Source organism: Syngnathoides biaculeatus, chromosome 3 (genome assembly GCF_019802595.1).
Source record: "Syngnathoides biaculeatus isolate LvHL_M chromosome 3, ASM1980259v1, whole genome shotgun sequence".
NCBI classification, from domain to species: domain Eukaryota; kingdom Metazoa; phylum Chordata; class Actinopteri; order Syngnathiformes; family Syngnathidae; genus Syngnathoides; species Syngnathoides biaculeatus.
This window is the reverse complement of record NC_084642.1, coordinates 6,529,034-6,552,892: the sequence shown is the minus strand read 5'-3', so window position 1 is coordinate 6,552,892 and position 23,859 is coordinate 6,529,034. Positions and strand designations below refer to the sequence as shown.

At 44.2% G+C, this 23,859-nt stretch overlaps 1 protein-coding gene across 1 annotated transcript in view; it reads left to right on the top strand.

Moving 5' to 3' along the window:
• The window catches only part of tanc1a (tetratricopeptide repeat, ankyrin repeat and coiled-coil containing 1a), a 69,297-nt gene that overhangs the window by 40,297 nt on the left and 5,141 nt on the right, over positions 1 to 23,859 (top strand). Inside the window, 13 exon segments of the mRNA XM_061813925.1 lie at positions 3,097 to 3,263; positions 6,134 to 6,442; positions 9,222 to 9,422; positions 9,860 to 9,963; positions 10,532 to 10,640; positions 11,655 to 11,777; positions 12,923 to 13,025; positions 13,028 to 13,158; positions 15,227 to 15,439; positions 16,574 to 16,655; positions 20,258 to 20,391; positions 21,777 to 21,900; positions 22,511 to 22,686. Coding sequence (XP_061669909.1) covers positions 3,097 to 3,263; positions 6,134 to 6,442; positions 9,222 to 9,422; positions 9,860 to 9,963; positions 10,532 to 10,640; positions 11,655 to 11,777; positions 12,923 to 13,025; positions 13,028 to 13,158; positions 15,227 to 15,439; positions 16,574 to 16,655; positions 20,258 to 20,391; positions 21,777 to 21,900; positions 22,511 to 22,686 — 1,976 coding nt within the window.

Here is a 23,859-nt window from a genome sequence, read left to right as displayed (position 1 = left end):
GCGAGCAGAAAATACTACGGTAATGACTGTATAATTCTTCAAACACCTGCTTCTTTAAAACACACAGAATACCAAGACACACAAAAAGATGATACAATAATACAAAAATATATTCCCTGACTATTATTAAGAGTCTAGTAGAGTGGCGGCCTTCTTTGCCTCTTCTTTAAACTTAATTATACGTATGCGTCTTACAGTAGTCCACATTGCTGAGCGGCATTGTGGCCCAATGTGGTACTGCACTATACTGTATCCTGTCTTTTAAAATCCCATAAAAATGATTGCTGAAGGAATCTGCGTTATTATGTTGGTACAAACGATGAAGGGCGATATAAGCCATGGATTCACTGACTCCATAATACGCTGAAGGATGGAGTCATTGGTTTGGGTCCCGGGGAAGTGTGGAAGCAATTTGCATGAGGAAGGAACGAGCGTTATTTTTGCCCTGGCGTCTCATCGGCGTCCCTCCGGATTTCAAGGTCGCTCAACACACTGAAGCGGAGGCGGTGGAGTGCTTAGGCCACATTAGCCAGCTCCCTTTCTTATCATACAGCCGGTAAAGATAGATTGATGTTTTTATTATGGTCAAGGCCTGCAGAGTCTAAATAAAGGAGGGTAGCGTCTACTCCATCTCTATTAAGCAGGTTCTGGGGGAAAAAAATGAAGAGCCCTTCTGGCTCTTAAGAACATGCGAGACCTCATCCGCCTGTAGGGCTGTATTGATAATATTCCATAATACAAAACGTGATGGATAAGTCCTGTTTGGTGATGATCAACAACGATGCCATCCAGCCCTTTTCAGGAGGATGCAATCAATAGGACCATTTTCACAATACTGTGTGTAGTTGCTGGGAAACCATGATACTGTACACTTATTTTAACAGTATAAAGTACATCCAGAAAATGAGGTTATTTAAGAATTGGAGGACACTTTAGGTACACAGATTTACAGTGTGTTTATTGTTTTATATTTTAAAGAAAAACTGGATATAAAGCATTATACGATTTAATTCGTCCAGCTCACTCATCAGAGATGTACCGTAATTTCCGGGCTACAAGCCGCGACTTTTTTCCACACGCTTTCAACCCTGTGGTTTATGCGGTGATGCGGCTAATTTGTGCATTTTTCCTAACGGCACAAGGGGTGCGCTCGAGCGAAAAAGGTAAGAGTGAGACCGGTGGAATATATGTGCCGAGGAAGTGACTTTTACCAGCCCTGTTAGCGCTGCACTAGCGTTAGCGCTGTGCTAGTGTGGTGCTGCAGTGTTACTGGCGTGTCTCAGGGATATTTACCGATAAGTTTTATTTGAACCAGCCCTGTTAGCGTTAGCGCTACCCTTAGCGCGACGCTACCCTTTGCGCTAGCGTTAAACTCTTTGTGTAAATATCTCATGTTTCAATGTGGGTTTCAATGTGGGTTTCAATGTGGGCACTTGCGGCTTTTACACAGCCGCGGCATATGCATGTACCAAATGGTATTTCCTTTACAAATGTACTCGGTGAGGCTTCAAAATGGTGCGCTCTGTAGGCAATTACAGTACATTCCAAGAGATATTTTAGTCGTTACAGCGTTTATTTTGCTTTGATAAAGATCCATCCATCCAGACAACTATTCTTGTCTGATTATCCGTGTTTGGGTCACAGGCCCAATTGGTTAAGCATTGAGTGCCCAGACTTCCCTCCCACCCCGAGCCACTTCCTCCATGTCCTCCAGGGGGATCCTGAGATGTTCGACGAGGCATCCATGAGCCATCTTAACCAGCGGCCAAGACATGCGGCCACAAGTCCGGTGACACCACCACAAAGTCAGTCATCCAACTGCAGCATATGGTGCCCTGGTGCCGATTGCACGCATGGAGACTCTTAATGTTTGAACACAATCTCAAGTCCAATAACAAAGCAACACTCGGCTTCTAATGGTAGGTTCTCAGATGGACTTCCCCCCAGCAGGAGCACCTCTCCAAAGACCCACAGTCAGGACCCATCCCCACACCCGAAGGCAGAAGGAGGCGACCTTCTCGTCTGCTAGGGTGAACCCCAAAGTACACACACAGAGCTGTGGGCAAATACGTATGCACACACCGGCTCCGCCTCTCACCATGGGCAAATCCAGGGTGGAAGCCCGTTCATCACCTCTCAAGAAGTCTGGTCACAGAGAACAAACTGTGTGTTGAGGCGAGCCCGGCGAAATCAAATGAATAGAATTCATTTGACCTCGCACACCAACTCAGGCTCTTCCCCTGGATGAGACAGCAAGTCCTAGAACTAGCTTCGGATCGGACTGTAGAGATTACCACATTGGGCTGCCCCCCAGTTCTCTATGCACCCGACCCCAGTTGGGCCCTCCCACAGGTTACCCACATCGTCACTTGCCCCGCCGGCCCTCCATGGGTGCAGACCCAGCCACTTCCTCCAGGCCTGATGAACGTGTATTTCAAAAACATAGCTGAATAAGGCCTTAGTAATCCAATTGGAGACATTTAGACAAAGAAAGTTGAATTTTATTTGAATACTAATTTAATTGTAGTATTACTCTAGATACTGGAAACACGCTACCCCGAGAACGCCCGATCTCGTCAGATCTCGGAAGCTAAGCGCCTCAGGCCCCGGTTAGTAATTGGGAATACCAGGTGCTGTAAGCTTCTCTCCCCGGCTGGATGCAGAGGGGTTGCGTCAGGAAGGGCATCAGGCGTAAAACTCCGCCAAAAGAAATATGCGTTCATCTAAGATGACACGCTGTGGCGACCCCTAAGGGGACAAACCGAAAGGAAAAGAAGAAGACTCTAGTTACAGGAATAAGTAACAAGGTTGTAAATTAATACAAATAGTGGGAGTTTTGGCTCAAGCTTACATGCTAGCTGTGTTAGCTGCCGTGCTAAGTTGTCAAGAACAAACATAGCTGCATGACTAAAGAAAACTTTAATATTAATGTCTTTTCTTGATGGGCTTGAACTGTTTGAAGTGACACTCCAGTACGGCTGGATATAATAAAAAATAATGAATAACTGAAGAGGGCATTTACACATCCTTGTCCTTGCCAGACTAATCCTATTTGTATATCATCTCTTTATCACCATTCCATATGTGTGTGTTCAGAGCGAAGGCTGCCCGAAGAAGACTACATCATCTTGGTTGACAGTCTCAACGAGGCCGAATTTCACAAACCCGACTACGGGGACACCATCGCCACCTTCATCACCAAGATCGTCTCCAAATTCCCCGTCTGGCTCAAGCTGGTGGTCACAGTGAGGACGGGGCTCCTGGTGAGTTCCGTTCAGCCCAGGGAGGACAAACACTACTCACAAAAGTTTGGGATATTGGATTCTGGTACAGTATTAGATTTCAGGATTGTATGACTATGTGTCCTGCGATTGGATGGGTGTACCCCTCTTTGACCATAATGAGGACCAGTTCTATCGAAATCGCCTGACCTGCCACGCGAAATCAAACCGAGAGAAGCATTTCCAGTTCACGCTTCATGCTGTCATCCCCTTTCAGACTCCCAAGGTTCGATGTCTGACATACAGTATTGCAGCCACGGTATAGCAATCGCGGCTTCTGGTACACGCCGCCTTTGCTCAATCCGCTCGCAAATCCCGACAAACAGAGGCTGCGTCTGTCAAAAGCCAAAGCCAAAAACTCCAAAAGCTGTACGGATTACGGCGTGAACGCGTGTCAATGCTACCGGGAGTCAGTTGCGAGTCTGCCGCTTGTCAAGCAGCCAGTCGGTTATATAATTGAATTAGTGATTTGGAATTCTCTGAACGCACGTTCGCCATGATGCATTACAAGGCGGCAGGCGTTAGATACTGACGGATGAAGACAAAAGACGTTGCTGCTCAAGTCTCACCTTCCCCAGTCATGCTGAGCCACTGTTAAGAGTTTGAGATATTGATCAACATAAAAGGTTGCTCATTGTTTTGAACAGTGGCAGGTGGTTCCTTTCCCATCTGGGCCCGACTTAATCCACCACCTAATACCACTCCTGTAACGTCACCATCATAGAAAATGTCAACATGACAGTACACAAATGTGCCACGTTCACATCAGCAGTTCACAATCAATATTTACCATAATTTCCGGGCTATAAGCCACAAATTTTTTTACACGGTTTACACCCTGCGGTTTATGCGGCGATGCGGGTAATTTGTGCATTTTTTTCTAACGGCCGCAAGGGGGCACTTGTGTGGAAAAGGTAAGAATGAGACCAGTGGAATATATGTGCCGAGGAAGTGACTTTTACCGGCCCTGTTAGCGCTTTGCTAGCGAGCGTGTTGCCTCTGTGTTATTGGCGTGTCTCAGTGATATTTACCGGTAAGTTTTATTTGAACCGGCCCTTTTAGTGTTAGCGTTAGCATGGCGCTAGCGTTAGTGCTAGCTTTAGCGTGATGCTCGCCTTAGTGCTAGCGTTAGCGCAGCGCTAGCATTACCACTAGCGTTAGCGTTAAACTCTTTCTGTGTACCGTCTTTGTAAATATCTCGTTTCAATGCGGGTATCAATGTGGGGACTTGCAGCATATGTATGGATCAAATGGTATTTCCTTTACAAATGTAGTCGGTGAGGCTCGTAACCAGGTGCGCTCTGTAGGCTGGGAATTACGGTATTTAGTAAAATGATAAAAACTATTCAGGACAGGAACTGAAATCTACTACAAACATTAAAAAAAAAAATTAAAAACACATTTAATTGCTCTGAACTATCAGAGGATGGAAAAAAATGCTGACATCTTTGAGGGAAGGCGCTCCAATTCAGCGAGGATGAATTTGAAAGTTAAAGTCCAGCGCTACTGATTATGAAAGCATGGCCGTCCACGTGTACATTGGGAATACATTTATAGAGTTTCATGGAACAAATATTAAGAATTTTGATTCTAAATTTAAGCCAACAGTTTTGAAACCATGCCAAAATTCACTTCAATTCATTACCGATGAACTGCGCGGCACCATCGTGCAATTAATGCGCCTGATTAGTCCGAGCTGGTCCGAACAGTTGAGAATGGCAAGAGAGGAGATGAAAATGTGCGTATCTGAGAGAAGCGAGTGAGCCATGCTGCTGCCGCTGCCGCTTGAGTCATTGTCGCACGATTGACTGTGCTGTATCCCGTGGCTCTGCGTGACTCAGAGACATCTGAGCAATGACTCCTGATTTAAGTGCCTTTATTTAACGCACACAAGACCCACCCTGGAATTCTTTTCGCGCCGAGTCCCCCGCGTGACGCCTGCTTCGATGAGAAAATAATAACGAGAAAATCCACAAATGTTGAATGTGAGACCTGAAGTTGGAATGGAGAAGAAGGCAAATACGATGCTACTTCGACTAAACTAGCAGCGCGCGATGGTGGCAGCAATCGCTACACGCGTCGCGATTACAACTAGCACTTTGGTCGGTAGCGAACAATTCTTCAGAAATTATTTTTTTGCCACTCCCTGATGATTTTTTTTTTGGGGGGGAACTAAATGTACAACAAATATATGCACTTGTTGTGTATTTCAAACAACAAAATAACTTTGCATCACATGGAAATTACCTAGCCTAATGCTAACACACAATACAAAGCACTATAGACAGGCTAACAAAACTAGCATCAATTTTACAGTAGTTGACACCCGTGTGGAACTTCTTTGTGAATGAGGAAACATAATTTTAGATATGATCTTGTTACTTATGCGCCTGGTTACAGAATAAATTAAACGCGTAATTTAAGATACCCCTGTACGTAAAATATAATCCATTTTCTTAGCTGCTTATCCTCATAAAGGTCGCGGGGAGTGCTGGGGCCTATCCCAGCTGTCAACAGGCAGGAGGCGGGGTACACCCTGAACTGGTTGAAAATGTAACATATATTTTGGAATTTTATGAAAGGTGAAATAGGAATTTTGCTGAATCTTTTGATCTCAAAATAATGAGCAGGATAATGATTTTTAAAAAAGAATTTTTCTGGAGAATGACGTTTACTGCTGTCGTCGGGAAGAAACCATCTTCAAACATTGTCAGAGAATGCAAACCATTATCAAGACTTTCTATTGGTCAATAATTTGAAAACATAACACTGACCAATAGTAGTGAAAAATATGAAACTGGAAAAATTTGACATCAGAGACATTTTTACATTTTTTTTGTTCACTCTTTCAGGAAATAACCACGTTGCTCCCGTTCTCCGGCATCTCCTTGGACATCCTGCCCGACAGCAGCGACCTGGGAGCGGACCTGAGCGACTACATCCACCACCGGGTGAGCGGCAGCGCCCAGATCGCCGCCAACGTGACCACGCCCACAGGCTGCGCACCTGACCCGCTGCTCCTCAGCAAGTTCAGCAGTCACCTGACCACGCGCAGCAACGGCTCCATCCTCTACCTTCGGCTGACCCTGGATCTGTTCCACAAAGGGCATCTGGCGCTCAAAGGGGGAAACTACCTGGTTGTGCCCGTGTCCCTGTCAGAGGTCAGACCGTTATTACATCTTAGTGTGTGTGTGTATCTGTGTGTACAAACTTTTGCTTGAAGTGAGAGCATTTTCTGCCTTTTTTTTTTTCGGAGGTGGGGGGGGCTATGCGTTAAGTCAGAGTTGTGTTTCATTTATTTAGTTTCAGTTTTTATAACAGGTGTTTTGGTAAGTATGAGAGATTTTGGGTGTGCATGTTGGGAGGGACTTCTTCTCTATTGTGTGTGTTATGAGTTTTTTTGTTGTTTGTCGGTGTGTGTTTTGTGAGCACGGGTTTTGTCTTGATTATGGAAGATTTTTGGGTGTGTGTGAATTCTTCTGTTGTGAATGAGAGTTTTTTTTTGGGGGGGGGTCTTTTTTTTTCCATTGAATGTGAGTTTTATTTTGGTACGACTGAGGTTATTTATTGATTTACTTTTTTGTGGGTGTGAGAGTTTCTTTTTGTGTCTGTGTTATTTGTTGAGTGTAAAAAGTATATGGGTGTTTGTGGGGATTTTTTGTGTGTGAGATTTTGTGCAACATTTTTTGGGGGGGAGGTGTATTTTAGTGTTTGTTTTTTGTTGTAAAGGGTCTTAACAGTGAGTGTGAGTTGTTTTTTGTATGAAAATTGTGAGTTTTATTGGTGCAAATGAATTTTTGGGTGAGTCGGAGGTTTGAGGTGTGTAACTTTTTTTTGTTGTGTGCATTTTGGGTGACTGAGATGGGTTATCGTCAGTGTGTGTGTTGTTGTTTTTTCTGTGTGAGAGTTTGTTGGTGAGTGTGTGTGAGGTTTTTGTTTTGACATTTTTTTTTTCTTCAAGATTGGTATGACTGCCTTTTTTTTTGTCTAGGATCATCTTGCGTTGCGAGGTATTTGTTGTGTCTGATTTTTTTTTTTTCTGTATTTTTTGTATTTAAAAACCGCAAAAGATAAAGTAAAAACAAAAAACAAAACGATTATATAGTATTACAATACATTTCCTTTACTTTCATTTAGAGGTTTAAAGAAAACTCATTTGTTTTGTTCGACCGACTGTCATCCAAAGTGTGTTGACAGCATGATGTTTAGTGTGCGCAGGAAAACATCAGAGGATTCCAGAAGGTTCTAGAAAAAGTGCATTAGTTGAATTAAAGAAGAAATTTGTTGGTGAACGAGGCCCAATGTTGACCAAAAAATAAAAACAAAACATTCGCAGAGCAACACGGGGGGCTGCCATTGTCCAAAATGTTTCACACACACACAAACCTGACAAATCTGTGATCAAGGATGAACGACTTGGAGAGGGCACGGAAATAGCTCCCAGCCAATGACTGACGCTTTTTGATGTTGCGTCATGCGAAAGTAGGAAAGAGCGAGGCTGGAAAACATGACAACTTCTCGGCGAGATGAAAGCTTCGCATCCCTGCCTGGCTAAATGCGACGCATTTGTATTTTTATCATTTTTGTGGAAGTGATGACGAACTTATAGTTAATATTGTTCTTATCGTTATTATTTTCCACAGTATTTTTTTCCGTGTTGGACTCCTTCCACATTTCTCCAACATCAAAATATTCCCCTCATTCAGGACATCATTCCTCTAATTTTCCTCCTTTTCCTGCAATTCCACATTTTACATGAAATTCATGGAGCCCGGCTCCAGATTTCAACTCATACTTACATATTTCACAACTTCATAAACGGATTCAAAACGTTTCTGGCTTGAACCTGTTCAGCTAAACATTCCTTAAATTTACAACTTTTTCATTATTCCACAGTTTCCGTCATGAAATTCCCAAACTAAGAGTTATACTACTTACACATATTTAAGAGGTTTTTTTTTACTTACCCCCTCTTTCTACATACCGCAATTTCCGGCCCACAAGCCGCGACTTTTTTCACACGCTTTCAACCCTGCGGTTTATGCCGTGATGTGGCGCTAGCATTAGCGCACCTGGTTATAAGCCACGGTGCACAGAAAGAGTTTAAAGAGTTTAACCCTCTTTGTTTAACGCTCTTTGTTTAACGCTAGCTTTAGAGTTTAACGCTCTTTAAACTCTTTCTGTGTACCGTGGCTTATAACCTGGTGTGCTAACGCTAGCACCGCGCTCGTTTTAGTGTGGCACTAGCATTAGCGCACCTGGTTATAAGCCACGGTACACAGAAAGAGTTTAAGAGTTTAACGCTCTTAGTTTAACGCTAGCTTTAGAGTTTAACGCTCTTTAAACTCTTTCTGTGTACCGTGGCTTATAACCTGGTGTGCTAACGCTAGCACCGCACTAGTTTTAGTGTGGCACGAGCATTAGCGCACCTGGTTATAAGCCACGGTACACAGAAAGAGTTTAAAGAGTTTAACGCTCTTAGTTTAACGCTAGCTTTAGAGTTTAACGCTCTTTAAACTCTTTCTGTGTACCGTGGCTTATAACCTGGTGTGCTAACGCTAGCACCGCACTAGTTTTAGTGTGGCACGAGCATTAGCGCACCTGGTTATAAGCCACGGTACACAGAAAGAGTTTAAAGAGTTTAACGCTCTTAGTTTAACGCTCTTTAAACTCTTTCTGTGTACCGTGGCTTATAACCTGGTGCACTTACGCTAGCGCCGCGCTAACACTTGCGCGGTGCTAGCGTTAAGCTCTTTCCGTGTACCGAGTCTTATAAACAGGTGCGCTCTGTAGGCCAGGAATTACGTTATCTTGATTAATTTATAACCATTCCAACTTACATATTCAACAAAATTGTACAATGTTATTTATCACATTGCCAAAAATGAGAAATATTGCCCATCTACCTTGTGGTTCTACATGTATCGCTCACCACGTCAGGTGTACATGCTGATGTGCCGAGCGAGCTTCCCGGACAAAGACGTCTTCGAGCGAGTGCTTCCGGTTCTGAACGTGGCCCTGGCGTCACTGCACCCGCTGACGGACGAGCAAATGTTCCGGGCGCTCAACGCGGGCAGCGTGAGGGGGGAGCTGGAGTGGAAGGATTTTCAGCAGAGGTTAGACAGCCTGGCTGGATTCATGGTGAGCAAAATTATGACTTTGGGGCCACCTCATTCTTCCATTAACGTTGATTAGTGATTATTCATAAACTTACTATGAACTCTTTGCAGCGGTGTTGCGCTACAAGAGAGGACTGGGGATAATTTACAAAGCCTTCTAAGTGATAAAGCACTAAGCGTTAGACTTAGCATCGAGCGCTACTGTAATTACTGTGTAATTACAGTTAAAGTTAAGTAGTTAAAGTAAAAATGATTCGAAAGAGAAGAACCATATTAAAGTGCAATCAGAAATGAAATAAATGTGATACATGATATTAAATATGAATAATAAAAGTCACTGTTGAATATAAATGTATATTACTATTTGTTTATGATCGCCGAGTAAGTAAGTAAGATGCATGTTTACGCGTACAGTTCAGGGGACACGGGCCCACTAACATGTTTGGCTGGTGCCGGCAGGTCAGGCGCCGTGATGGCACGCGCATGCTGTGCCATCCTTCCTTCAGAGAGTGGCTGGTTTGGAGGGCGGACGGCGAAAGCACCGACTTCCTCTGTGACCCAAGGTCAGATGATCGACAGATCACAGGGGATTGCGGTCAAATAATGTCAAATTCTGCAATATGGAAGGTTTTAAAGGTTTTTCATACTCCTCACGTACATTTGAATGTATTAAAATGGACTTTGGAAATATTGTAAGCACCAGTTCCCACGCTCTTAGTGTCAAAAAATGGGTATATCGTATTGTATAACATCACTTTAAGGAAACAAAAAGAAGACTCGCTCACAAAGTTTGTTGATTCACACGTTTATTCAGCACTCCTAGTTAAGGTTTACTGTAAAATTGACAAGAAAAGAAAACAAAATATCCCATATTTAAACACCAAAATGTTGAACCAAACCATTTCATTTCCTCTAATGAAAGTCAGCTAGCTTAATTTTTAGTATAAAGCACGAAAATGAGCATAAACGACTGTAAAGGGATGGAACTCTCATTCTGAAGTTTCTTGTTTACTTTTTTTTTTTTTTTTAAAAAACATGCGATATAGCAGGGGCGTGAACAATAAGCAGCGATATAGTGGCGGTTCGCTGCTCCGTTTGCGTATCCTGGTGACATTGGACGCGTGTGCGCAGGAGCGGCCATGCTCTCCTGGCCTTCATGTTCTCCAGACAAGAGGGCAAGCTGAACCGGCAGCAGACCATGGAACTGGGACACCACATCCTCAAGGCTCACATATTCAAGGTCAAATCCAAGTCTGTGAATTCTGTCCGCCGTCCTCTTACGCTTTACGGCTCTTTATTCAGCTGCAGGCGCGTACTTTCAATTAGAAAATTTCTCACAGCACACCACTAACCAAAAATGTCCAAAAAAAAAGTCGAAATGCTGAGATTTCCTCTCGTATTTACTGCTACGCAGCACAGTGGATCAGCTGGAAAGCGTTGGCCTCACAGTTCTGAGGTCCCGGGTTCGATCCCGGACCCGCCTTTGTGGACTTTGCATGTTCTCCCCGTGCCTGAGTGGCTTTCCTCCGGGCACTCCGGTTTCCTCCCACATCCCAAAATCATGCAACATTAATTGGACACTCTAAATTGCCCCAAGGTATGATTTTGAGTGCCACTACCAATAGGGGCTGTTTCACATTAGGACTGTAATTAGAGAGGCATTTAATTTGGTTTTTTTTTTTACTGGCATTTGCCAGTTCGTTGCCTTGCGTTAGTGAGTTTGCACTGTGTTTCCGTGTCCGGACACTACTTCTGAAATGAAACCCATTGGACATTATGCCTTTGCCTCGGAGTCCTGCATTTGGGTCCCCTTCCTTGTACCCCGCCTCCTGCCCGTTGACAGCTGGGATTGGCTCCAGCACTCCCTGCGAACCTTGTGAGGATAAGCAGCTGAGAAAATGGATGGATAGATATACTGCTACTAAATTGCCCTTAAACGACAGTAATGCTCTCATTTGCATGACAAATTTTATTTTTTTATTCTTAACACACTAAAACGTGTTCATACATAAAACTGAAAATTCCAGGATGTCAGTCGTGTATTTTTTTTTCCTCAGTAGAGTGTATGGGTCCATTTCAGTGGACATGAGTGAAAAACATTTCCGTGTTGTGTATGAAAGTATTTCAGTTGCGTTTGTGAGCGAAATCAGTGTCAGTATCTCGTACGAGCGCGTTTCATTCGAGTCGGAGGTGAGTAACGTACACTCATCCGTTTCTTTGTCTTTTTGATTTTTGTTCCCTTCTGTCCGCGCAGGGCCTGAGTAAGAAAACCGGGGTGTCCTCCACTGTCCTGCAGGCCATGTGGGTGAACTGCAGCACGGACAGCCTCTCTGCTGCGCTCGCGTCCCTGAGGAACCTCTACACACCCAACATCAAGGTGACGCAAAGTTGAAAACTGTGCGGGTGAATGGATGAGACTGGACCTTTCCGATGGCGATCTTAAGGTCCGCCCCCTTAGCCACGTCCCATAAGCTTTCAAAATGGCGATTGAAAATAACATGTTTGAAGTTGATTCTCTATCGCATATTCCAGATAATATTGGGTATGTTTTTTGCCAAATGCGTCAGACTTATCCAAGAGAGTTCTACAGAAAAAGGTCTCAACTATTTCACGCAAGGATATGTACACAGAATTTCCCCCGGAGGGCCGTTATGGTGAAACCATAGAAAACCCGAATCGCCTCATCATATTTACACGTGAAATTTATGAACTAGTTTTGGAATCAGAAATCAAGCGTAATGGGGTTTTCCAGCCATTGTTCATGTTTGGTAACAAAAAAATGCTGATAATATCAACATTATCATTTATGATATGTGACAATTTGAAATGTTGGGACATATTTTCACAAGAATCACAGATTTCAACACCGATGATTTGCCTTCGCGGGCCACATAAAATCATGTGGCGGGCCGGATCCGGCCCCCGGGCCTTGAGTTTGACACCTGTGGGTTAAGACAATACGCCTATCTGATTGGATATTATTGTACGGGTGATTGACAGGTCGGAAAGGTCAATTCGGGGGGTAGAAACAGGAATAAACCAGGAACTCCCAAAATTGCTACTCATCAGGTATTCAAATATATTTCTGCATAATCCTGACGAAAACAATTACATTAGAAGTAGTTGCAGTTATTCATTTTTTTTTAAGCAGATTAACTGGAAAAATGAAGAGAACAAATCCATGTAGCGAGAAAACACGAGTACGTCGTTCCTTGAGTTTGTCACCCGGTTGGTATGGAATCCAATTCATCTCGGTTTGGGCAGACACCGCAGCGTGACCCAATATTCAATAATCTACACGGCGGAGAAATAAGAATGTATCACCTCTCCGGGGAGAATTTAATCAAATTAGAACAGGACGACCTTCACATGGGGAGGTTTTTTGCGCATGTGTGTTGGTACAGTGCATCCGGAAAAGATTGAGAGGTACAAAAAAAAATGTCCATTTCCATTTTGGACTGGACTATATCTACTATAACATAACGTGGATGCACCGGAAACGTTCTCGTCCTCCCCACGTAGGTCAGTCGTCTGTTGATGCTGGGCGGCGCCAATGTGAGCTGGTGTACGGAAGTGGTGGGACACGCCCCCATCCTGGGCGTCCACGCCCACCTGGGCCACGTGGAATGGTGGCCCTGCTGGTGGAAATGGGCGCGGCCGTCAGCGTCAGCGCAGACAGCGGCATGACGCCGCTGTGCCTGGCGGCGGCTGCGGGGCACGTCGGCGTCGTCGGGCTGCTCTGCAAGAAAGGGGCCGAGGTCCGTACCGTCTCACCTTCGTGTTTGGTTAAGTCCAAATCCGGGGTATACAGCTAAAGGGCCGTGTACTGCTCGGTGATATATACTCACTAGTACGACAATTCGGCACACGAGGAGAACAAATTTTATTAGCAAAGGAAATTTATTTATATCGCACATTTTATACACAAGATAACTCAATATGCTTTAAAAGCATTTGAATTCAAAGAAATAAAATGTTTAAAATGGGGGAAAAAAAACAAAAAAAAAATAAAGATGGCAACAAAATATATATAAAGTAAAAAAATAAATAAAAACAGTGTGCAGTGCAAGGAATATCATTAAAAAGTGGAAATACTGTAAAGAGCATGTGAAAAACCGTTTTCAACCTGGATTTAAAAACATTTACACTTGGGGCACTTTGTCCATTTATTAGTAATGCTTTTTCCACTACTAAGTGTCACTTTGGTTCTACGGGTATACTAGTACTAGTATACTGCTAGTAAGACCTTAAGATGGATATCCTTGATAGTGAATAAGTGGGCTTAGTATTGCTAGTATTGGAGTACAGTAATTTCCTAGTAAGGTTTTCTCTGTGTGGCGCCACGGTTGGATCAGCTGCTAAAATGTTGGCCTCACAGTTCTGAGGACCCGGGTTCGATCCTGGCCCCGCCTGTGTGGCATTTGCATGTTCTCCCCGTGCCTGCGTGGGTTGTTTCCGGGCACTCAGTTCTCCTCCCACATCCCAAAAACATGCAACATTAATTGGACACTCTAAATTGCCCCGAGGTGTGATTTCGAGTGCGACTGCGGCTGTTTGTCTCCATGTGGCGACCATTTCAGGGTGTACCCCGCCTCCTGCCCGTTGACAGCTGGGATAGGCTCCAGCACTCCCCGGGACCCTGTGAGGATAAGGATGGATGGATGGGTTTTCTCTGTGTGCAGAAGTGGCACTAGTAGCAGAAAAAAATGTACTGCAAAAGTGTGACTAGTAAGACTTACTACTAGTGCACCCTAGTTGTTCTGTTACTACCCTGAACCATCCATCCATCCATCCATCCAAGCTGAATTATCTTACTAATGAGCACAATTATTTTCATGAACTACGACATTGACAATAAAGGAAACCATTTGGACTTTTTAATTATATCCTTGATATTTGGTTTAAGGTCCATAACGGGACAAGCCGAAAGGAAAAGAAGAAGAAGAAGGACTAGTGCACTCTTTGTCCTTATGAGTAAATCTATATTACAAGTGCAAAACTTGTATTCAATTAAAAAGAAGTACAAAACTGCACATTTGACCACTGCATGTAACAAGTACTACTCGTAAGATCCATCCATTTTCTTTGCTGCTTATCCTCACGAGGGTCGCGGGGAGTGCTGGAGCCTCTCCCAACTGTCAACGGGCAGGAGGGGGGGTGCACCCTGAACCGGTTGCCAGCCAATCGCAGGGCACATGGAGACAAATAAAAGCCGCACTCACAATCACACCTTGGGGCAATTTAGAGTCTCCAATGAATGCATGTTTTTGGGATGTGGGAAGAAACTGGAGTGTCCATAAAAAAGCACAACATGCAAACTGCATACAGGATGCTAACCCCGGTCCTCGGAACTGCGAGGGCAACGCCTTACTAGCTGATCCACCGTGCCGCCACTACTAGTAAAATATATGGTTAAATGCTACTATTTAATATCTATTGCTTGACTAGCATTGCTAGTAGTGTGCAGATATCAACTAGTGTAGTTTTTCCCCATTATTAGCATGTAGTTGTACTCATCATGTGCTAAAATGTTCCTCCACTGTGCAGACGTGTCATAAAGTAGTGGGGAGAAATGCTGTTAGAAAAACTACTGCACTGAATTGTCTCACTAGTGAGGACAAATGATGTACTAGTGCATGACCCCGAAGCTGGATATCAAGTGATACGGCGTTAATGCTCTACCGGCGATTGCCTGGCCTGCCTGCCCCGCTGCAGCGTCTATTGTGGGAGCCAGACGACAGCAGCAGGCCTCATCGAGGCCAGCGCGTTGAAAGCCGTGGCCAGGAAAGGCCTAAATCCCTCTGTGTGTGCTCCTCGATTTGCCAGGTGGGCCAGGCTGATAAGAACGGCCAGTGCGCGCTGGTCCACGCCGCGCTGAAGGGCCACACGGAGATCATCGGCATCCTGCTGGGCCAGGATTGGGGCCCCGAGCGCCCCGCCAACCCGCAGCAGCAGCAGCAGCAGCAGCAGACGACGACTGGGAAAAATCCGGCCGTGCAGCAGGCGGTCACGGCCGCAGCCAGCGTAGGACACACGCAGGTATGCAACGCCGTCGGCAAACTCATCTTTGTGCGCTGCATTTTCCCAACATTCAGTAAGCCAAGGCACATACAAAAAAGAAAAATCATAAAGTATATGTATGGTGGTGCCTCAACTCACTCCACAACTAGCAACTATTCTTCAACAAAAAAGCTTAGTGGCACAATCTCCATTGAATTGAAGCAAAAAATGAACAACAACTTGTTACATTGTACTTCGTTTTTACTGTATGTTTTTATAAAGCAAAATATATCCATCCATTTTCTTTGCTGCTTATCCTCACGAGGGTCACGGGAAGTCCTGGAGACTATACCGGCGGTCAACGGGCAGGAGGCGGGGTACACCCTGAACCGGTTGCCAGCCCAATCGCAGGGCACATTGAGACAAACAGCCGCACTCACAATCATACCGAGGGGCAATTTAGAGTCTCCAATTAATGTTGCATGTTTTTGGGAAGTAGGAGGAAACCGGAGCACCCGGAGAAAACCCACGCAGGCACGGGGAGAACATGCAAACTCCACACAGGGGGGGCCGGGATTGAACTCGGGACCACAGAACTGTGAAGCCAACGCTTTACCAGCTGAGCCACCGTGCCGCCAAGTAAAATATAATATGGTGTTATTTTTCTCATTAAAGAACATTTGTTTGTTTTTTTTTTTTTGGAAAGATGGACTGGACCGGATTAATGGGATTTCCATTCATTTCAATGGTGGAAGATGATTTGAGATACAAATGTAAATTAAAACATTTTTCTCTCAACACGTCACTGTACAGCAAAGCTTTGGATATTCAGAGCTTGGCATTTGCATATTTACCTTCTCACAGATCACCTATTTACGATTGAACTATGCTGAAGTGTGTTGAAGGGCTTCGTTGATACACAGTTGAATCGGAAATTCTGCCATCTAGTGGAAGGGCGTACAATCGTTCTGCCCGTCACTATATGTCACTGGCATAGAACGATGGAATATGATCCATTAATTGTAGTAAATATGTGGAATGGATAATTTACTTTGGAGAACACACGGATGGGGTCCATCCTCGGTATTGTTACGATGTCATTTTTCTCTATGCGCAAGAAAACTCGGAGGAGACTATGTTGTGTCTGTTTTTTTTTTTTTTTTCTTCTGCAAGGTGGTGAAGAGCTTGCTGGACTTGGAAGACAAACAGCTGGCAGTGCAGATGGACACTCACGACTCCCTCTGGGGGGAAACGGGTGCGTTTCTTCTATCGCTCGCATCCATTTAGCCATTCTCTGTTTCCTTCCGTGAGCCACTTTCTTCCTTTCGACCCGGCTGAAAATCCTCCCGTAGTGGACGTCCCTGAACTGCACTCTTACTTGTGTGAAATGGTTGAAAAATCAATCATAGCCAGAATTCGGCAGAAAAAAATCAAACACAACCACAACATGAAATTATTGCCATAGACGTATACAGTACGGTATATATTATATACACAGGATCTCTGTATGTTGTGTGTGTGTGGGGGGGGGGGGGGGGGGAATTGTCCCAGCACCACCATGTGATAGCCAAGTATCCTTTATAATGCGAGTTCATATATCAGGGTGAGGCAAAAGTCGCCATACGTAGGAAAAATGTATTGTCTGCCAGTCCCCTTCACTGATATTCCGTTGCATCTGCAATTTGTGCGAGTGCCACTTTTGTTTTTAAAATGTGCCCGATGCCCCCTTGGGTGACCCCAATTCCAGCAGACAATTTTCGTGATGCTGTACTTCTGTTTTTGCTGCGAGAACTCTGACTGGTGCGTTTTCATCGGTTGCTGTACGTGCTCTAGCACTTCTCTAGTTTGTGCCACAGTATCGTTGGTTCTGTTTTTTCTGTTGAATTCTGATGAAATCCTGCGACTACTTCCTGACATCAGCATAATTTCAATTTATCCATCTATTTTCTTAGCCGCTTGTCCTCACAAGGGTTGCGGGATTGCTGGAGCGTGTCCCAGCTGTCAACGTGCAGGAGTACACCCTGAACTGGTCCCCATCCAATCGCAGGGCACATGGAGACAAACAGCCGCACTCACAATCACACCTTGGGGCAATTTAGAGTGTCCAATTGATGTTGCGTGTTTTGGGGATGCGGGAGGAAACCGGAGTGCCCGGAGAAAACCCACGCAGGCACGGGCAGAACATGCAAACTCCACACAGGCGGGGTCGGGATTGAAACCGGGACCTCAGCGGAAGCAACGTGCCGCCTTTAAATTCATTGTGCTTTCATCACAGGCATCTTAAAGGTGTTGGACATTAAAAAAAAAAAAAAAAAAGGTTAAAATACAAACATTTTTAAATTGTTTTATCCCCCAAATATATGGCGACTTTAACATATTTAGACAACTTAAACAAATTAAAACCAAATGTTGTTGGCACCGGTTCTCACTCTCTCGGCTAGGAATGGGAAACTAAAAGCTAACTCACTATAACACTTTTATTATTCATTTATTTTTTTATTGTTACAATTATAATTTTTGTCAAATTGTCCCCCCAAAAATAAAATATTAGCGTCATTCCTAGATTACTCGTAACCTTTTCTCGATCAGTGACTGTTCTCCCAGTGTTTTTGTTTCAAATGTATTCTCCAACAATCGCCAAAGACAAATTCCTTGTGTGTTTTTGATGATGTCTATGATTCTGATTCGGATAAAAATTCCACTCTCTTAACGCTAACAAATGCTAACTGATAACTAATAATAAAAAGCGCATAAAGTGACTAACAGAAATGAGCATAGATATTACGGCAATTACAAACAACTGCTACTTGAACACATACATACCATACAACAAAGGAGAGTTATACACAGGTTTTGATGCCTGTGTATAGTGCAGTACCGAATAGTGTAGTAACAACAATATGAAACCGACTAGATACTATCTCTCTCAAAATTATTTTCCCATTTTGTGTGTGCGCGCGCGCGAATGGAGGCCATCACACACGCTGTGCTGCAACATTTGCATCGTGTCCTATTGAGGATTTAACACACTTAACCTGTTAGCGCAAACGCAAGCTCAGTTTCGGTCCATTTCCTGGAAGCATTGCCGGGGAGGTCGACGCAATCTGGGCTCGCAGCTCCATTAGACGGTAATTCTATGACACTGTACTCTCCGGTGCCAAAGTGATGCCACAGAAAGCTTGTTTGCATGACGCAAACAACTCAAATGTTCACATTTTTACGGTCATTAATCTTCCTTTGGCCTTGAGGAATTTTGGCAGCGCCATTACAGACATTCAGTTCGGGCCAATTTCGGACAGTCGCTTACAGAGCCGTCGATGTTCAGACTCATTCATAATTGGGTGTCATCCTATTGTCCAGTTAGGTCGCCGCGGTCCGCCGACTGCCTTTCACTTATTGGCCGTCACGCAAGATGAAAAAGGCAAAGTTGATGGGAGCTTTGTGGCGCATTGCGCCCGAATTGGGGACTGCGTAATTGAGGATTACGCAGAGCTCAGAGCTTTCTCTACGGGAAATATTTTTTTAAGGTTGGAATCGTTCAAAAAATGTGGAAGGAGCCTGCAAATCTCTTTTTAATTACAAATTGCATTGTGAATAAAATGAAAGGCACTTAAAAACTCATTTTTGTAGCCAGGCGTTCAAGGAAGGCATCGTTGTTTCGTTTTTTTTTTTTTTTATGTAATAGTATTTGTTGTTCTGAGATATTTGCTAATTTAAGCACGCTTTCTTTTGAAAATTGTTCCTCTGCATGAAATCGCGAAGGCATTTTTTTTTTTTTTTTTAGAAAATGCGCAAGAATGGTGAACACTAGAGGAGGACGGTCGAAAGCAAAGATGATGCAGCATGTACGTTTGTACCGTAATTCCCGGCCTACAGAGCGCACCTGGTTATAAGCCTCACCCAGTACATTTGTAAAGGAAATACCATTTGGTACATACATACGCCGCAGCTGTGTAAAAGCCTTGAGTGCCCACATTGAAACACAAGATATTTACAAAGAAAAACAGTACACAGAGAGTTTAACGCTAGCGCAACGCTAATGCTAATGCCCCGCTAACAGGGCGAGTTAAAAAAAAAAACATACCAGTAAAAATCACTGAGACATGGCAGTAACACGCTAGCGCAGCGCTAACAGGGTCGGACCGGTAAAAGTCACTTCCTCGGCACATATATTCCACTGGTCTCACTCTTACCTTTTCCGCTCGAGCGCCCCCTTGTGGCCGTTGGAAAAAAAAATGCACAAATTTGCCGCGTAAACCGCAGGGTTGAAAGCGTGTCAAAAGTCGCTGCTTATAGGCCAGAAATTACGGTAATTATGGAATAAAATAAGATTCCAACAGAAGTGAAGTTGGCTCCAATTTTCAATGTTTTTGTCAGGTAAACACCTTGCACTCTATGCTTCGTTTTTATTAGTCAGTTATTAGTTTAATTAGTTTATTAGTTAGTTTGTAGGAGAATAGTATAAAATAAAAATAAATGTAAAAAAAATAAAAGAATAAATAAAAATATATTTAACAAAATAAAATAATAAATACAAATATATTTTACAAAAATAATATAATGAATAAATAAAAAATAATAAATCAAAAAACTAAAAATCAAGAAATATTTTGGGCAGATTAAAAAATAACCGTGGAAGCTCTTCAGAATTCACACAAATCATACTCATTTTCACCGACAAGGTGATGAAGTCGCTGCTTTCGCGTGCGTACTGGAAGAGAACTCGCTACGTAACCCGGGCCGAGCTTTTCCTTGCGGCGCTAATTATGACAAACGGCCTCTCCCTCCAGCTTCTCCTTCTGCCTCCGTGATGAATTGCTCTCCACCTTACATCATCACGGCGCGTTCTCTTTTCAGTGCTGAGTGCGGCAGCGGGCAGGGGGAGGATGGAGGTGTGCGTGCTACTTTTGGACCGGGGGGCCGGGCTGGAGGTGCCGAACCGCAGGGGGATGGTCCCCCTCCTCAGTGCAGCCAAACATGGGCACACGCAGGTGACAAGACACACACAGAATTCCTCTTCAGTGATTTTCTGCTCCTGTAAAAGTACTCTTTCGGTTCCATCTTGGTGCCCAAGAACTATGGAGAAGTGGGTTGAGAAGCTTCATTTAAATACAAGTAATGCTTTGTCGCCACCTTGTGGTATCTTGGTGCTGAGGAACTATGTCGAGGTGAATTAAAGTGCTTTATTTAGATTAATCTTGTGGCATTTTTTGGTGCCAAGAAACTGTTGAAGTGTGTTAAGTACTTTCTTTTAGACCAGTGCCCCCCCCCCCCCACACACACACACACAGGTTTTCTATCAATACGCGTTTGCAATAATCAATAAGCACTGCAGCGTCTCTTTTACAGCTGAAAAATTACACTGGCAAGTTTGTCAAGCCCCCAAGAAGAAACAAAAATCTAACCTTTCTTTTTTTTTTTTCCCTGCTCGAATTGATCATTTTTCAGAATTTAGTGGGCATGTGTGCTCGGTAGCTCCATCTGCTGGGTGTACCTTAATAATGAAAAGTGTTCATGGTAGCCCCACGCCCCCAAGATTGAAAAAGGGATGTGTTGAGGATTTTCATTTCGACAAAAGCAGTGCTTAGTCGCTGCCTTGGGGTAACTGTAGCAGTCACTCACATTTGAAAAATTTACGGGTGTGGTCACCTAGTCATGCCCGCAGATATAAAGTTGCGGGTGTGTGCTCTGTTTGTAATTATGTACCCCTTTAAGAGCGGAGGGGGGCGGTGTCGGGTAAACTAGGAAATAGAAGTAGGCTGAGCAGCAGCCTGTTAGAGACCGTGAGCTTCCGTATTGACAAACAAAAAGACATCAGGCTGTGGTTGACTGTGCTGGATCGGTTTTCATGTGCGGTGAGAGTGTGCAACAAGTGCGCAATTGCGCAGTGGCGCAGCTTAGCGGGAACATTGCTCAAGACTACACAAAATAAGCGACGTCTTTCAATATCTATTTCCACTCGTAACGAATATTACACAGGTGATTTTTCGTGCTCGACTGTGCAGATTAGCGAGTGCGATGGCGCGCGGGCGCTTACGCGCCTGTCAAGTCACAGCGACTGCTATAGGCAATAATGCTTTTTGGGGGGCATCACAGAGTTTCGCTATTTGAAACTGGGCTTGGCCACTGCTTTTCAATCCTGACAGCCTTCGTACGATGTGGCCAGGGACTGAAACGAGGCTGACACCCCAGAGACTGTAGCCCGGTGTAAGGCAGGATTACGGGGTCTCGCTTGCTTGCAAACGTATCGGACAGAAGCTCTAGAACTATTCCCTGAACAGCCACTGCGTACGCTGCTTTTGCTCCATGGTTGTTCTTCCTTCTTGAAAGGACATTCATATCAACTCTAATCTTATCATTTTCGTTCTGGCTTCAGGTGGCAGAGCTGCTGCTGAAACACAACGCGGACGTCGGCGCGTGTGACAAGCAGGGCCGTACGCCGCTGATGCTGGCCGCCTCCGAGGGCCACGGCGGCACTGTGGAGGTGCTGCTGTCCAAGGGTGAGCGTCTCAATTGCTCTCAAGATTAGTTATTTATTTCAGATTATGTATCTTTGTTCATCTATCCGTGTCAGTGACATGGAGAGACAGGCACAACGGTTAAAATGATCTTCCGCTCGATGGCTGAAGGTACAATAAACCTCTGGATCCATCCACCTTTACTTACTGTATTTTCTGCACTATAAGGCGCACCTTCAATGAATGGCCCATTTTAAGACATTTTTTTTCCATATATAAGGCGCATAGAATAGACGCTACAGTAGAGGCTGGCATCCATTAGTTGCACTAAAGGCTCAATATTGATCCATACATAAGGCGCACCGTCGGATTTCGAGAAAATTAAAGGCTTTTAGGTGCGCCTTATAGTCCGGAAAACACGGTACAAGCGATAATTTTTCTTAGTTATGAGCCTTTTTGGACTTTGTGCTGCAAGCCAAAAATTTCATCTCTTCTGAGATACAGTATAGCATTAATTTCCGCGACAAATAAGCAAATATGTTCCACCCCAAAATCTGTGATGTGGCAGAACTGCTGTACATTTACTATTCATTCGAATTTAAGGCTTTTTTCGACTTCCAGTCTTTCATTAAAGACTATCGTTCTGACTTAGGCGCCAGCGTGTCTGCCGCGGATCAGGAGGGTCTGACCGCAACGAGCTGGGCCTGCATGAGGGGCCACAAAAGTGTCCTGCAGCCCCTGGTGGACGCGGGCGCAGACCTGAACCAAACAGACAGGCAGGGACGCACTCCTCTCGACCTCGCCGCCCTGAACGGAGATGCTGATATAGTGGGTGTCGTGCTGAATTGATCACATTGCACCTTTAATGACATCAAGTAACGAGTTTACTTTGGAATTTGACCAAACGTGAATTTTAACGCGCAGCAGGATGACAGCACAGTGAAAGTGTAGCGATGCTCTTTGTGAAGTTAAGTCAAATGCTCAGCCTGTTCCCATGAGAAGATGTACTAAAAATACAGAGTTGCAAAAAAATGTATGTGAACCCGCCGCTCATAAAATGTGTTCTGACACTCTTTACATGAACTAATAGCACAAACAATTACCGAAATTCCGAATGCTACAGAGCGCACCTGGTTATATGCCACGGTACACAGAAGGAGTTTAAGGGCGGCGCGGTGCTAACGTTGGCCCGCCACTAGCGTTAGCGCGGCACTAGCGTTAGCGCACCTGGTTATAAGCCTCAGAAAGAGTTTAACGCTAGCGCGGCGCTAACGCTAGCACTAATGCCGACCTAAACTAACAGGGCCGGTTAAAATAAAACTTAGGGTAAATATCACTGAGACATGCCAGTAACACCACAGCAACAGGCTAGAACAGCGCTAATGCTAGCACAGCGCTAACAGGGCCGGTAAAAGTCACTTCCTCTGCACATATATTCCACCAGTCTCATTCTTACCTTTTCCGCTCGAGTGCCCCCTTGTGACCGTTAGTAAAAAATGCACAAATTAACCACATCACCGCATAAAGCGCAGGGTTGAAAGCGTGTGGAAAAACAAGTCGCAGCTTGTAGGCCAGAAACTACAGTATGGTTCTGTTCTGAAAACATCATGAACCTCCCTCTGAAGGTCCGAGAAGCATGTGAGAAAAATTCAACTAGCATCATGCTAACATATAATGAGAAATATCATAGACAGGCTACTGTGAATTTGCATCGACTTTATGGTAATTGCAAACCTTCAAACAACTGCTACGCAAACACATATGTAGCAGCAACGCATTCAAACAGCAAAAAACATTTACAGGAACTTTGTTGGGGATCTTCTTTGCCTCTTCTTGCTCTTAATTACACTGTACTTCTACCAACATTTTACCGCACTGAAGGTAAACAACTCTAAAGTGGTACTTTCTACTATACTGTAAAAACCCATAAAAAAAACAAAAAAAAAAACGCTTAAAATTCTGCTGTGTAGTGAGTGAAGTAGAAATTTCCAGCAATAAACA